Source organism: Berghia stephanieae, chromosome 2 (genome assembly GCF_034508935.2).
Source record: "Berghia stephanieae isolate SIO BIC M18660-M18661 chromosome 2, UCSD_Bste_1.3, whole genome shotgun sequence".
NCBI lineage: Eukaryota > Metazoa > Mollusca > Gastropoda > Nudibranchia > Aeolidiidae > Berghia > Berghia stephanieae.
The window spans coordinates 26,148,343-26,163,342 of NC_088361.1; the positions used below are offsets into that span (position 1 = coordinate 26,148,343).

At 36.0% G+C, this 15,000-nt stretch overlaps 1 protein-coding gene across 3 annotated transcripts in view; it reads left to right on the forward strand.

Annotated features, from left to right (window-relative positions):
* The first annotated feature begins 7,885 nt into the window (after positions 1 to 7,885).
* The window catches only part of LOC144964581 (uncharacterized), a 37,256-nt gene continuing 30,141 nt past the window's right edge, over positions 7,886 to 15,000 (forward strand). The window contains exons 1-2 of one of the 3 annotated variants that reach the window (XM_078899013.1): positions 7,886 to 8,097; positions 9,973 to 10,390. In XM_078899013.1, the coding sequence (XP_078755139.1) occupies positions 10,318 to 10,390 (73 nt within the window). In that variant the 5' untranslated portion in view covers positions 7,886 to 8,097; positions 9,973 to 10,317. The remainder of the gene's footprint in view (positions 8,098 to 9,972; positions 10,391 to 15,000) is intronic. The other 2 variants (XM_078899015.1, XM_078899014.1) reach the window with 2 other exon arrangements.

Consider the following 15,000-nt stretch of genomic DNA (forward strand, 5'->3'; position numbering starts at 1 on the left):
AAAGCAGGAAGAAAAATGCCAGAAAAAAAATGACTTCAGGCTTCCTGTTACCATTCTGTCAGTAATCAGGAAGTTCGAGGTTTGATCCCCAGTTGAGGCAAACTGATTTTTTAAAATGGGCTTTTCTTGTATTTTTCTTTGTTTCATACACACCTTTTCATGTGTTCCTTAAAGTATCTTATCCGAAACTAGTCTGTGAATGAGACTGTCACGCTCAAGAAAATTGTTGAATGTTGTTGATTTTGTTACAGAGTAAATTTTGTGATAGTCATTGTCATAATTGAAATGCATTACCTCTTTTTCTTTTTAATGTTAATATTTTCATGTGTCATAATGATTAATTTGATAAATATAAAATACATGTTACCAAAATAAATATCTATGTCTACCAATAATCTGTGGCAACATGTGTTAATTAATGATGTTAATAGCGATTTTCTAATTCTGAAATCCGTTTTCTCTTTGTCTATGGCTTTGTCCATCTCCTGGCGTGGGGTGACTTTCTTATCCGCAGGCTATTGCTACAGACATAAAAGTTGGGTTTGTTTTTTTGTTTTTTTTTCTTTTTGGTTACAAATAGTTTTTCCCTTCACATCTAAAGACTATCTGTTCGTATAAGAATTTATCTGATTGTTTCTCTTTTGGCAAGGATCCCATGCAGTTGTCTATGTGAGACTTTTGGTGGCATTAGGCTGGGTACTGGGATGGATAGCTGCTGGATAATAACACCTTTGATGTTCCTCCGTTGGTTTCCTCTTTCATGATGCTTGTGACCCAAAAGTGTAGCTGTCGTTGAACTTTAAATCTATCTATTCATGTCGATTTTCTGTGTGTGACTGTGGGTGGTCTTAGGCTAGACACAGGGGTAGGATGCTGCTGGGATGTACCTGTAACTATCCCACTGTTGCTTGTGTGTGCGTGTGTTGTGCTTATGTGAGTATGGTCCTGTGCCATGTGGAGGATATGTTTTGTTAGAATGACAGGCTGTTCTGAGTTCATTTTTTATCATGTCATGCAGACCAGTGTAAGTGTAAACAGAAACAAATTGCTCTCTCTGGACAATAAATATTATTATTACTATTGATCATCTTCCTTCTCTAAGGCAGTGAAAGACCTAAGAGTGTCGCAAGCGCATTTAAATTTCTAAAAATAAACTTAAATGATGATGATGATGATGATGATGACGATGACGATAAAAATAACAGTTATCACTGCAGTTTCAGGACAGAGTCTATAAAATTGAAAGAGCTTACCCCAGATATCAATCTCAGTAGATAGTCCCTTTTAGTCTTCAAAGTTGCTTCTAGATGTGAGTCCTAACTTTGTTTGGGTTTTTGAAAGCAGAAATACATGTCCTTTTTAAGATGGCAATTTGTTTTTCAACTCTTCGAGGGTATGAAATGTATTCCTTTTAATTTCAATGTCATTTTAGGCCTTGCGAAGAGGAAAAATGTGGTCAATGAAAGGTATTTGGGAGGACAGTTATTTTGTATTTAACCAAATAATTTTCTACACGCATTACTAAATATGTTCTGGTTAGATTTTGTTAGAATGAGACATGAATAAGCGTTTTAAAAATTCACAAAACATGATTCATCTGATTGATTTACTATCTTCGATCCGCTGTCATTAAAATAATGGCTGACTTTTCAAGCTCGAGTCTTCTACACCAAACAAGGAAAGGTTTTAATTTTCTGAATACTTTATCATTTTATTCTTAATGGTGCAGATGCTAACGACACCAGCCTGAAACAGACTGACTCCCATAATAAATAGATAAATAGGAAGATTTGTGCATTTCCTTGGATCCATCATCATAGTCCTTCAGAGCCATTGGGTCCATGGAGCTAGAGTTGATCCCAGTTTCCATTCGTAAAACGGATAATATCAATTACTTTCTATCCTTTGGATAGGACTCTAATCTATCGCAAAGTAATTTCCATTTCAATCAGATCTAAGAGACCCAAGGGGTCAGAAAAAAAAATTGTACTTCACCCAGGATCAATCTCAGTCTTTGGTTTGTGAAGCGAGTGCGCTACAAACTGAGCAATCAGATCCGCCATTCCTATTTCATTTACAGTATCAGTCACTGCTTATATTCCGTAATCAGTCACACACGTGACACACGATGATGATAATTATGATTACAATATACATAGTACAGAAAACACTCGTTCGCTGATACGGCCAATTTTCCACTTTCCTAACGCCATTTGAAAGAAATATGATTTTTTTTAAATATTAAAAAATGGAATATGATAAAAATAAAATAATAATAATAAAAAAGAAGAAGAAGAAGAAATACCAACAGACATTTTCTTAAAATCATGGTTTTTTGGATTTTCTGATTGTATTCTATTTATTGTTTTATTTATTTAATTTATTCAATTATTTATTTATTCATTTATTTTTTGGCCACACCTGGGATTATTTAAGGAAGGTATATTCAGTGCGATTTGACAAAGTGCCTGACACTAACATAACACTTTTTTTTCTCATTTTGGCTATAAACATTTTACTTCAAATACTTATTGATCAAGAACCCAACCCTCCTCCCCCCCCCCCTCCCCCAACTTGACCTTGAGTCTTGTTTGACAAGTTTGGGTACATCTAAATCGATATTTGAAGCAATACGTTTTATGATCAAATCAATAAGACATGTGTTGTGTCGGCGTACGGCAGTACGTTTTTAACAGATTCCAGGAAGGATATTATTTTTCTGTCGCTGTATCTCTGACAGTGATCCTCTCTCATTGATTATCTGTTGTCATTATCCGCACTTACAATAAGTGCTTATTAGATTCGTTTTAAATTGCAATGTATTAAGCATGATGCATTCGAGATGTGCAGGTGTGTGTGTGTGGGGGGGGGGGGGGGGGGGGGGGGGGGGGGACGTTTGCCATCCTGGGGCCATTGAGCCCTTCAACGGTCCATACCTATAGCTACATCGGTCCTTACCCTTTTATCTTCTTCCCCCCCCCCCCCTCCCTCTTTCTCTCTCTCTCTCTTTCTTTCTCTCTCTCTCTCTTTCTCTTCCTCCCCCCTCTCTCTCTCTCTCTGTCTGTCTGTCTGTCTCTCTCTCTCTCTCTCTCTCTCTCTCTCTCTCTCTCTCTCTCTCTCTCTCACTCTGTGTCTGTCTGTCTGTCTGTCTGTCTCTCTCTGTCTCTGTCTGTCTGTCTTTCTCTCTGTCTCTCTGGGTAGGGTTCCTGACCTCGCATAGTGGGCAGAGAGGTACATACGTCATCTATCCCCCTATGTCTGTTTTCCAATTTGCTTTATATCTTTGTCTTGGAATGAGATCATTGGTTTTGTCCTGGCCCTGGCTGGGAGGAAAACAGTCAAATGTAAAGTTAGTTTTGGGAGATGATATTTTTTTCCTTGTAAATCATCTCTCTGTTATGCACTGTATTATGTTTTATTTACATATTATATATATGATTTCTAAGCATTTGAGTGCATTCCTCTTAGTGGGGACCTGTGCTTGTGCCTGGATGAGACATGTAGTGATCGCTCCCTAAGTACTTTGGTAGTGTGCTCTTGGAATCAACATCTGTTCCCCATTTGAACCAATTCTCCTTTGTCTTGCTTATTCTTTGGTGCTTTATTTGTAATTCTAGAACGTTTTACTATCCCATTTTCTTCCTTTTTACTGGCGCTGATATGACCCTAATGTGTTGCAAGCGCCGTAAAACCCTTAAAAACAAAACAAAAACAATCTCTGTCTGTCTGTCTGTCTCTCTCTCTCTCTCTCTCTCTCTCTCTCTCTCTCTCTCTCTCTCTCTCTCCTTCTTCTTCTTCTTCTTCTTCTTCTTCTTCTTCTTCTTCTTCTTCTTCTTCTTCTTCTTCTTCTTCTTCTTCTTCTTCTTCTTCTTCTTCTTCTTCTTCTTTCTTCTTCTTCTTCTTCTTCTTCTTCTTCTTCTTCTTCTTCTTCTTCTTCTTCTTCTTCTTCTTCTCTTCTTCTTCTTCTTCTTCTTCTTCTTCTTCTTCTTCTTCTTCTTCTTCTTCTTCTTCTTCTTCTTCTTCTTCTTCTTCTTCTTCTTCTTCTTCTTCTTCTTCTTCTTCTTCTTCTTCTTCATCTTCTTCTGGTTGGGGTTCCTGACCTCCCATAGTTGGCAGGGAGGCACATTCCCCTATATCTGTTTTCCAACATGCTTTCTGCCTTTGTCATGGAATAAATTACTTGCTTTGTGCTGGCCCTGGCTGGGAGGGAAACAGTAAGAGTTATGGGAGATATTTTTTTCATATTAATTATTTCTCTGTTATGCATTGTATTATTTTTATTTTACATATTATATAATATATGATTTGTAAACATTTAATTTTAGTGTGTTTCTCGTAGTGTCAGGATGAGACATTTAGGTGATCTCAAACTAAGTACACTCACAGGGTGCTCTTGGAATCTACATTTGTTCCCTATTTGAATCAATTCCCTTTTGTATTCCTTTTTCTTGGGTACTTTAATTGTATTTCTAGAACTATTTCCTATCCCACTTTCTCCATTTTTATTGGCGCTGTCATGGTATGACCTAAATGTGTTGCAAACACCGTTAACAACAAACAATCTTCTTCTTCTTCTTCTTCTATCCGTCTCTCTCTCTTTTGTCCTTGTTCCGGAATGAGCCATTTGGTCTCACCTCAACAAACTAAGGTCCAGACCCTGTCTACGACAGCACCCTTCATCGGTAGGACTTTACTACATCACCAACTTGCACTCATTGATTGTGGTTAACGACCAGGGAATAGCGGGGATACTGTAATGTGTTCGCCCCCTGGATAGATCGCCACAATATTGTAGTGTGAAAACATCAGAAGTTAGTGGTGGTGCCCTCTTGGCGCGATCATGTGACCTTTTAGGTGGTTTGTGAATAACTTGTTCTTGTAGTCTTCTTTTCTTTCTGATTGTTTCTGTGTTAACAGTACAGAATGTGGTATGACACTCGCCTTCGGATCGGAAGGTCCTGGGTTCGAGTCCAACTCTGAGCGGCGCATGGTTGAGTCCTTAGAAAAAGGCTCCTTACTCACATTCTCTCACCATACTCAGGTGTGAAATGAGTACCTGGCCGTTAGCAGCGTTGTATCTCAGAAAAAAAATGTAATATCAACTAACAGGCGTCACATATCGTCCTAACTGTTAAATGTTGCTGTTGGCTAGGGACCCCTTGTAAAACGCATTGAGCACGTTCAGTGGATATTGCTCAATATAAAAGTTTTTTCAGTTTGTTTTTTCCCCTTTAGACACGTTTTTCTGTTTTACTATTTTTTTTGTGCTCTTAGTGTAGATCTATTATCTTTTAATTTTCTCACCGTTTTCCTTGATCAATGGAGCTGAAATTACATTTAGGTGATACAAGCACCGTAAAAATCCAGAAGGAAAAAAACCCCAACAAAAATTTGTGTTTTCATGGCTTGTTTGCATTCTCTAACTCCAAGTTAACAAAATTCAAACATTTACTAAAACAAAACAGACTAATGTGGCTGGTTATAGACAGTGTCGATTTTGAGTCGACGGATCGCAATAAATGCGCTTTAGAGCGCTCCGTTTATTTTTGCCGTCGGGCCAAATTATATAATAAAATGTTCTCTTCAATCTTAATAATAATAATAATAATAATAATAATAATAATAATAATAATAATAATAATAATAATAATAATAATAATAATAATAATAATAATAATAAATGGCATTTATATAGCGCTTTCCCCCGTTGTCACAGGCTCTCAGCGCTTTACAGTGATATAAAACAAAACATATTACAGTAAGACAAGTTTGATGGAAACGTGATACGAATTCAATTTAACAACAACAAAATATGATAATAGTAATAGTATCTTTACGACTTAAATCGATCAATATTTTAAGGACGAGTTTTTGTGGCTAACTTTTTAGATACGAGTACATGGTTCTCCAGAGTACGACAGTTAACTTGTTAATTACAATATCAATATAAAAGATGAGCCATTATAAAGTGAAAGTATGTAAGAACAAATAAAATAAGATACAATAAAAACGATATTTTTATTATAAAGGTTTGTTACGCGTTCCTTTTAGATCATATAGTGAAATGAATAAATGAAATTAGTACTTCGGTGCTATTAAAAAGAGCATTGGAGCCGTCGTGAACCCCGGTTTCTTTAGAGGAAACGGAAAATAGTAATTGTTTGCCACCCTTTGAATTAGTCACTGGTCTATCGCGAAGTACTTCCCGCATGATCTAATAGACCTGGCTACTCAATCACCGTTAGGCAGACAGGAAGGCCAGAAAAAAATCTCGACCACCCGAAATCGATCTCGATCCCTTTGCGTGTGAAGCCAGTGCGCTACCAACTGAGTCATCAGGATCCCCTCTCCCAGGTCATATGCAATACAACCTAATTAAATATACAATTAAAGATCTATGAATTGAAACGAGTGACAACTTAATGCATTCTTGAGTGTCAATCGAGCCATGTCTTCTGCCAACACGATCAAGACTTATGTAAAAAGGAGTAATATTATATACTTGTTCACAGCCGACTGGCTTCAACTCTCAAAGGAAACATCAACACACCATTGTGTTCTTGATCTTTCAATCCTGCCTTTTATTATAATATTGGCAGAAGCCCCTGGCAGTGACTAAATCTCCACAGGCGGTGTTATATTTGACTCTAATATATATATATATATATATATATATATATATATATATATATATATATATATATATATATATATATATATATATATATATATATACACAATATTAAATTTATTTATTTAGTTTTGGGACACATGTATTTGTAATAAAAGATCATATTCTACCGCTTCAACTTCAGAGCAGCAGTGACAGCACGAGATGCTTCTCATTTTTCTTGAGTAAAACGAGTGGAGCAGGCACTTATGTTGATAATAACAAGAATTGAAGTGAGAAGGAAAGTGCCAGAAGACAACAGAGAATAAAAACGGTCGTGGATAGCTCTTACGGTAGAGTCACGATCTCCTCGGCCAGGCGGAGTTGTCGTACCAGTAAGGTCGCGTGTTCGAGCCCCCATCGCCGCCGCGAAGTTTTTATTCTCTGTTGTCTTCTGACACTTTCTTCCTCACTTCATTTCTTGTTACAAATTTTTCTTGGTGAAAGCAGTTAGGTCTGCAACACTGTGCGCCTATTTGTAGTTTTGATAACCCACATTGTTATGAAGTCATTGATGTAATGCAAATACTAACGCAAAATATTGTCCCTTACAACAATGTTAAATCAAGCCAATTATTGTGTTCGCTTATCAGACCTGCAACTATATTCAGCTAGGTCTGTACACAGACAAAACTTTTTGTTTCATAATCGATTGAAAGGTTTAAGTAATAAAAACCTGTCAGCTTTGAAAGTTTTTGGCATGTTAGGGGGAGGGGCATCATTTTTAAAATACTTTTTAAAAATGTCTAAATCAATAACATGCAATCCATCGCCCCAAGCGGTAATTTTAAAAAAAACGGCCAATAAGTTGTCCTTCAGAGCCATTAGAGCCCATTGAGCTGGAGTTTATCCCGGTCTTTTTTTAAAGCGTGAAACTGACAATAGCAATTTTAGTTTGCTACCTTTTGGATAGGACGCGATTCTATCGCATCAAGCAGTATTATGTTGGGTGTATCAGATGTCGGAAAGCGACTTGAAAAATAGAATAATCGCGAAGTTTCAGGTTTGAGAGTTTTTGCCAAGATGAGGGTCATTTAAAAAGATTGATATTTGAAGGACGAGTTTTCTGGCCAAATTTTTAAATACAAGTTTTTTTTTTCTCCAGTGTATCTACGGTAGTTAACCGGTTAAAGTCTCAACAATAAATTCTCAACAAAGGTAAATCTAAGTGTAAGCATTGGCTCGGTTCTGCATGGGTGGGTGGCACAATTAGGCATACGCAGCTGGAGGGTGCCAGAACGCGGTCGTATTATAACAGGAATATCGAGCGAACACAGTCAACAGCACGTTCGAACTTGAGAGCAAACACTGGACCGTTTTTATTTGAGTTTGGAGACCCGATCGAATCTGGTCCCTTTTTTTTTCACAGGAAGTTTGGATTGGTTCCTATTACAAAGAGACGACGCTTGATCTACGACAGTGAAATGGTTATTTATTTGAAATCCTTCTCACGTTTTTCATTTCTTTCTCTCTATTGGGATTAGTGCGTATTTAGTGTAAATTGTGTTATACATTTCAAAATTTTCAAAGGGAGTTAAATCATTGTTTTGAGCTGCAAGTATTTGAGTTACAGTTCGTTGTTTACCTAACTTTTGTGTGATTAACATATTAGTAGCGGGAACTTTCACGCCATATTCTGACAAAAAGTCTTATAACATTTTTTGACAATCTATATTTATTTTTTAATTCAAATAATTGTGCAATGAAATGGCGATCACTTTGCCAAAATTCATAAATCTGAGACTTCTTTGAAGTAGCAGGGTTAAGTAATTTTGATAACTTAAGGGTCATAGGTTTTTGAAGCAAAACCATTGTGGTCAAATTATGGTTTTGATTTTTATAAAGGCGGTTTGTCAATTAATTGCAGATTAGTAGCGGAAAGTAATACTACTTGTTGGGCCGTTTGATTTTCTTCCCGTGTGCATACGGTTGGAATAGGATTACCGGTGAAGACTTTGTAGATTAATCGGGTCGTTTGTCCACAAGGCGTCCGAATTAGGTGATCGATTTGTGGAGAGTTTAGCGAGTGCCACATTCCAGTCTTTGGAGTGCTTTCCTACATATTAAAACAAGAGTCGGGTCATTGAGACGAGAGTTAGAGAGAGAGAGAGAGAGAGAGAGAGAGAGAGAGAGAGAGAGAGAGAGAGAGAGAGAGAGAGAGAGAGAGAGTGAGTTTGTGAATGCGTGAGTTTGCTGGCTTTGGAATAAGTAATCCAGGTTAATGCTCTGTGGTTAAATACATCGATGAGTGCTTCAGAATCACAGCAACTTGTCATGTTAACGTCGCAGTGGGTAATTAATACTATACATTATTGAGTGGCTTTAATACTATATAACGAATCACACGATGGGTGTTATTTCTCTATGGAGATTATAAGGACTTGATGATTTCAACCAGTGATACATTACTATATTACAAATTTTAGTAATACGACTGCTGAATTCTGTGCGTGAATTATGTTCTTAGGTTTGGGTGTTTCAGATTTTCATTAAAAAAATCAACTTTTTAAATTCAATATTAGTACAGCAGCATCAATAGCATAAACAATAAAAACCGAAATGTTAACAAACACAGCGGTCACTATCATCACCACTAGATCACAAAGCCAAACAACCACTACTAGTACTTTTATCAAAGACCACCGTCACTACTACTACTACTACTACTACTACTACTACTGCTACTACTACTACTACTACTACTACTACTAATACTACTACTGCTACTACTACTACTACTATTATTATTATTATTATTATTATTATTATTATTATTAATTATTATTATCATCATCATCATCATTATTATTATTATTATTATTATTATTATTATTATTATTATTATTACTACTACTACTACTACTACTACTACTACTACTACTACAACAATAACTACTACTACTACTACTACTACTACTACTACTACTACTACTACTACTACTACTACTACTACTACTACTACTAATACTACTACTACTACTACTGCTGCTGCTGCTGCTACTACTACTACTGCTACTACTACTACTACTACTACTACTACTACTACTATTACTACTACTACTACTATTACTACTACTACTACTACTACTACTACTACTACTACTACTACTACTACTACTACTACTAATACTAATACTACTACTACTTCTACGATAACTAACCACAGCTACTACTACTACCTTGGTAACTACTGCTTCTATGATCGTGTAGAAATTGTTCGATTCAAGTGCGGTTTTCTTATGTGAAAATCCAAATTAAACACACGCCCCTTACTCTTTCTACATTTAAATCTATCTAATCAGATACAGTACTTTAATCCATTACACATAATATATCATTTATAGACATTGTTGAGAAAATCAAAAGATTCGAAACAGGTTGAATTGACTAATTCAATGGAAACGCATTGAAAACTTGTCCAATATTCTGACGTATATTCAGATAATTGGACTCGGTCGGCTAACAGTTGATTTCAAATATCGAGTATGAACTAAATGTAACACGGTACCGAATGCATTCTCATCTGTAGAAAAAAATAAAATGAAAAATAAAATGTAACAGCTTACTGGACAAGACTGAAATAATGATGATGTGTGAAATATTGACTGTTATTTCGTGCTTTGTGATCAAACTATAAAGAGAACATAATGAATCACTTTTCAAGTTTTGGCATCCTTCTGAAAAAGGATGATAAACATGACGATACGCCCACTCCAACAAGTAAGTAACGTTAATTGTTTTTTATTTTCTCTATCCTCTAAAGCTATGCCACTTGGTTTGAGAGGCATAGGTTGAGTTCCAGGAACTTGCTCTATCTATACGCCTTGTTCAGCCCTCACTAGAGTATAGGCAACAAAGAAGATCTATACGCCGAGCCGTCCTGGCCTTAAAGCCTCCACCTGTCTCAAGATCCTTCTATCGTTACTTTTTGGTTTCCCCCTTTTCTGCTTCGTGCATTTTAAACGCCCATTTCATGTCTTGGCGGGTTAAATTTTTAAAATTTTATTCTTGTGCGGCTATGTGGTCTTGTAGTATGACACTCGCTGTCGGATCGGGGTCCTGGGTTCGAGCCTATATAGATGCTCTAGTATTGAGTGAGTGACCAATCCATCACCAACGCCTTCTCCTAATCAAGATCCACTCTCTGTTGGATTGCTTTCCCTCTCACGCCTCTTTATTTCTGATTTATGTACCTGGGTAGTGGATTAGCAATATTCTCATTGGCAATTTTTACAAATATTTTCAATTTCTTTGTTGAACTTTTAAAAAGTTTCACCATACTCAGGAGTAAATTAAGTTCCTGGCCTTTAAGTGTTGTCTATGTAGAAAAATAGTAACATTGCCTTATTATTGGAATAGCCCGTCCTACATGTTGTTTTTATAGGCTTGTCACCGTTTGCAAATCGCTTTGTGTATTATTAGTGCACGTTTCCACATAATATAAAAGTTCACATTAAAGAAAAAAAACCCGGTACCATTATCAATCAAGTGCACAGAGAAGATTGTTTGTCATGTTAACTCAGCTGGTAAAGCAATCTCGTCACATACCTAGGAATCGGGGTCAGCGATGTGCGTAATTAAGATTAATTTCATTTTCTGACTCTTCTGTTCCTCTGGCAGAACTAGGATACATGGGTTGTAAAATCAGCTGGAAAGTACATTGTTATACACTTGCGTCCTACTCAAAGGAAAATTACGGACAGCATTTATTGTCTCTGGATCGGATTTTTAAAAATCTTTGTTAAATGAAAAAACATATTTTTTAAATACAGCATTCTTATATATAGCTCTACAATATCAAAGCAGCCCCTCAGTACCATTCTGCCTATAGAGCCAGAGTTTATCCCGGTGTCTATAGCTTGAAACAAACAATAGCAATTGCTCGCTACCCTTGGGATAGGACGCTAGTCTATCGCAAATTACTTTCCGCCAGATCTAACAGACCCAGCTACCTAATCGCTGATGGGTGGACAGGGGGTCAGAAAAAAATCTCGACTTCAACCGGGATCGATCTCTGTCCCTTTTATGCGAAGTGAATGCTCTACCAACTGAATTATCGGGATCCCCATAATGACAAAGAAGGTGTAAAAAAAAAGAGGTTCAATCATTTTGATTGTGTAATTATACATGGGCCTCCATTACCCCTATCGGTGTATTACAGGTGACTCAAGTTTGTATAATAATACCCGCTACAGATCTTAGGTTTGAAACTTTTAAAGACGTTTTCTTGTTCGATCGATTTTTGTAGAGATAGTTTTGGCTGAAATTAAAAAAAAAAAAACAAAAAAAAAAAAAAAAAAAAAACAACAAAAAACCCAGTGTTTTGTCAGTTTACAGTAGAAAACCTCAGATCGAAATAATATTCGAAAATATCATAATGGCTCCCCAATTGGTTGCTTTGATATTTTCAAAATACAAATGAAGTTACTCTAATGTCTTCATCCTCGTCCTCTCGTGTTTTGTGATACAGACGAAGGTTCACATCGGAAACTCGTACTCCTGTGAAGAATATAAACATTAAATCGTCCCAAGTAACTGTCGGGTAACGTCTGTGGTGTAATGGTAATGTAAAGGTTGGTGCTCGAAGCTCGAAGAAATAAATAATAATGTGAAATTGAATATAAGCTTCGATTCAATTACGAAAACAGATAAAAATGGACGTTTCGGGTTTCCTCTTTATCGACAAACAAGATGAATGAAACACTACAGACGAATGAGATAATTTTGTAGTGGCATCGTTAAGATGAATGATGGTAGCACGTCTGACCTGTAGTAAGTTGTCTGAGATTCGATCTCCAGTCGAGGTAGACTGATCTTTGTAGATATTTATTATTATTTTTTGTTGTTGTTGATATTTTTCTTTCTTGCATTGTCTGGTACTGTTTCATACATACTTTTTTTTTTCAGATATTTATCTCACACTAGTGCCTGTTTCCTAATTTATCAGTTTGAATGCATAAACGTATGGTATGTGTAACGTGAATAGCTTTTAATCTGTTAGGCTATAGGGGGTTGAGTGTTGTGAGGACCAATCAATACCTCTGTGGCAGGCAATTAAATAACAATTAAGATATATTTATAGAAATGAAAAGGACAACAACGAGAAACACAACAACAGCAACAACAAAAACATTGGCTGTATAACCCTCCGTTAATACTATGAATGTTTCTATAGAATAATATAAAACATTGCCTTCACACACCTTAAGACCGTTTTAAAACGGACAATAACTAAACAAAACAAAATCTGCATATAGGTGAAATAAAAAGAAAAAAGAAGAAAGCAGACAAGAAAAGAAAATACAAAAAAAAAAAAAAAAAAAAAACAAACAAAAAACATAGCGAAAAAAAGTTATAAAAAACGAAAGAAAACTGTCAAACAAAAAAAAAACAAGTAGAAAGGGGGAGAAATCAGCCCCCCACCAACAACTCCCCCCCCCCCCCCCAAGTAAAAATATTATAATCAAAGAAAAATAAAGACAATTCTTTGTCGATCACATGGCGGAAACTATGATTCCCAAAATAAGTTGATCGGAATATGATAAAAACAATATTTCTAATGAGGAACTTACTGATTGTTCTAACCGGTTTTTTTTTTCAATAAACATAGGTCTAATCATGTTCTTGTACATCCACTCCGTTACAAGAGAAGTCAGCGATCTGCATACATCTGATAACCCTTATTATGATAAGGAAATCGTTGTAAATTCTCTAATACTAGCGCGACATATTATTTCTTATACTTATCACATAGATTGAAGCAGAAATTAGATAGATATAGAATTCCGTGCAGTGCACGTCAATGTGATACGCATGAACTAGTGACCTTACTTTGACACTGGCCGATTGCGATTTTCTGCCGTCATCGTCAAAGGATTACGTGAAATTATGCACGTAATAAATATCGAAGTGACTATTCTCACCCCCGGATGCTACTCTTCATAATAGTATAAAAAGTAGTCCACAATTGTTGTATGTGTAATCCAAAGGTTGTAATGCAGTAATTTGTTAAGTTTCTTGTCACAAGTTGCACAATTAAAAAAAAATAAATCAATCAAATCCAAATCGCAAAAAGCCGGCGACGTTTTATTCGGTAATCCAATCGGCCGGGGGGGGGGGGGGGGGGGGGGGGGGGGGGGTGAGAATAGAGGCAGCCAATAAATATAGTCTTGCAAGGGCATAAAGACATAATGTAGAGAACGTATCTAGAGAAGAATGCAGGCAAAACAAAGCAAAAATAAAATGAAAAACAAAAATAAAAACAAAACTAAATAACAAAATTTAAAAAATAAATAAATAAATAAAATATCGCATTTCTACAGCACATCGTGACAATTCATGAAAGTTCTATACTTCTTTACATTACTGAGTAAGCTGTACCTTGGTCCATTCATAAATCTACAATAGTGGTCTTTTTTTGGGACGACGTTTGAATCGTTAAATCAAAAGGTGTCCACTGATACAGGACAATTGATCTCAAATATAAAAGCTGATATTTGAGGCCAGTTACAGTTATTTTACAAATTTTATTTCAGATATAAAACGTGTAAAGATTTTGTGCTTGAAAATTGTCCAATTATTCGAACTGGCGGATGACAGACGATTAACTAATGTGTTATATTCATTATAATATAACTCAATCAATCAATCAATCAATAAATCAATCTATCTATCTATCTATCTATCTATCTATCTATCTATCTATCTATCTATCTATCTATCTATCTATCTATCTATCTATCTATCTATCTATCTATCTCTATAGATAGTTCGAAGATGACGTCACTCAGGTCTTTGTTATTGTTTTTTGCCATCCGCGTTTATGAGTAATGCTCACTGAACTGTATTAACCTGGCTATAAACGTTCATGGATACATACAGTTTTGTGTGTTGGTCCGTTATACTTCCGGATGGCAATGTTGTGAGCTTCTTAGCCAAGCGCATACTATCTATACATACATACATCTCTCTCTCTCTCTCTCTCTCTCTCTCTCTCTCTCTCTCTCGCTCGCTCCACACACACACACACACACACACACACACACACACACACACATATATATATATATATATATATATATATATAATGAGATATACTTAACAGTGCATATATATGTTTACAACAAGACAAACCGTGATGAAGGAAGAGAATTACAACACCTTAAGTACGTCACCCTTTTTCATTGACTCATGTAAGTCATGATCCTTTGATGGCAGTCAATGACGTTAATACGAATGAATGATTTTAATTCAATTCTATAATTTTGTTTATGTCCTGACCTGAGCGTGCGTCAATCTAATGAAAGGTTAGGATTAATTTTATACATTTA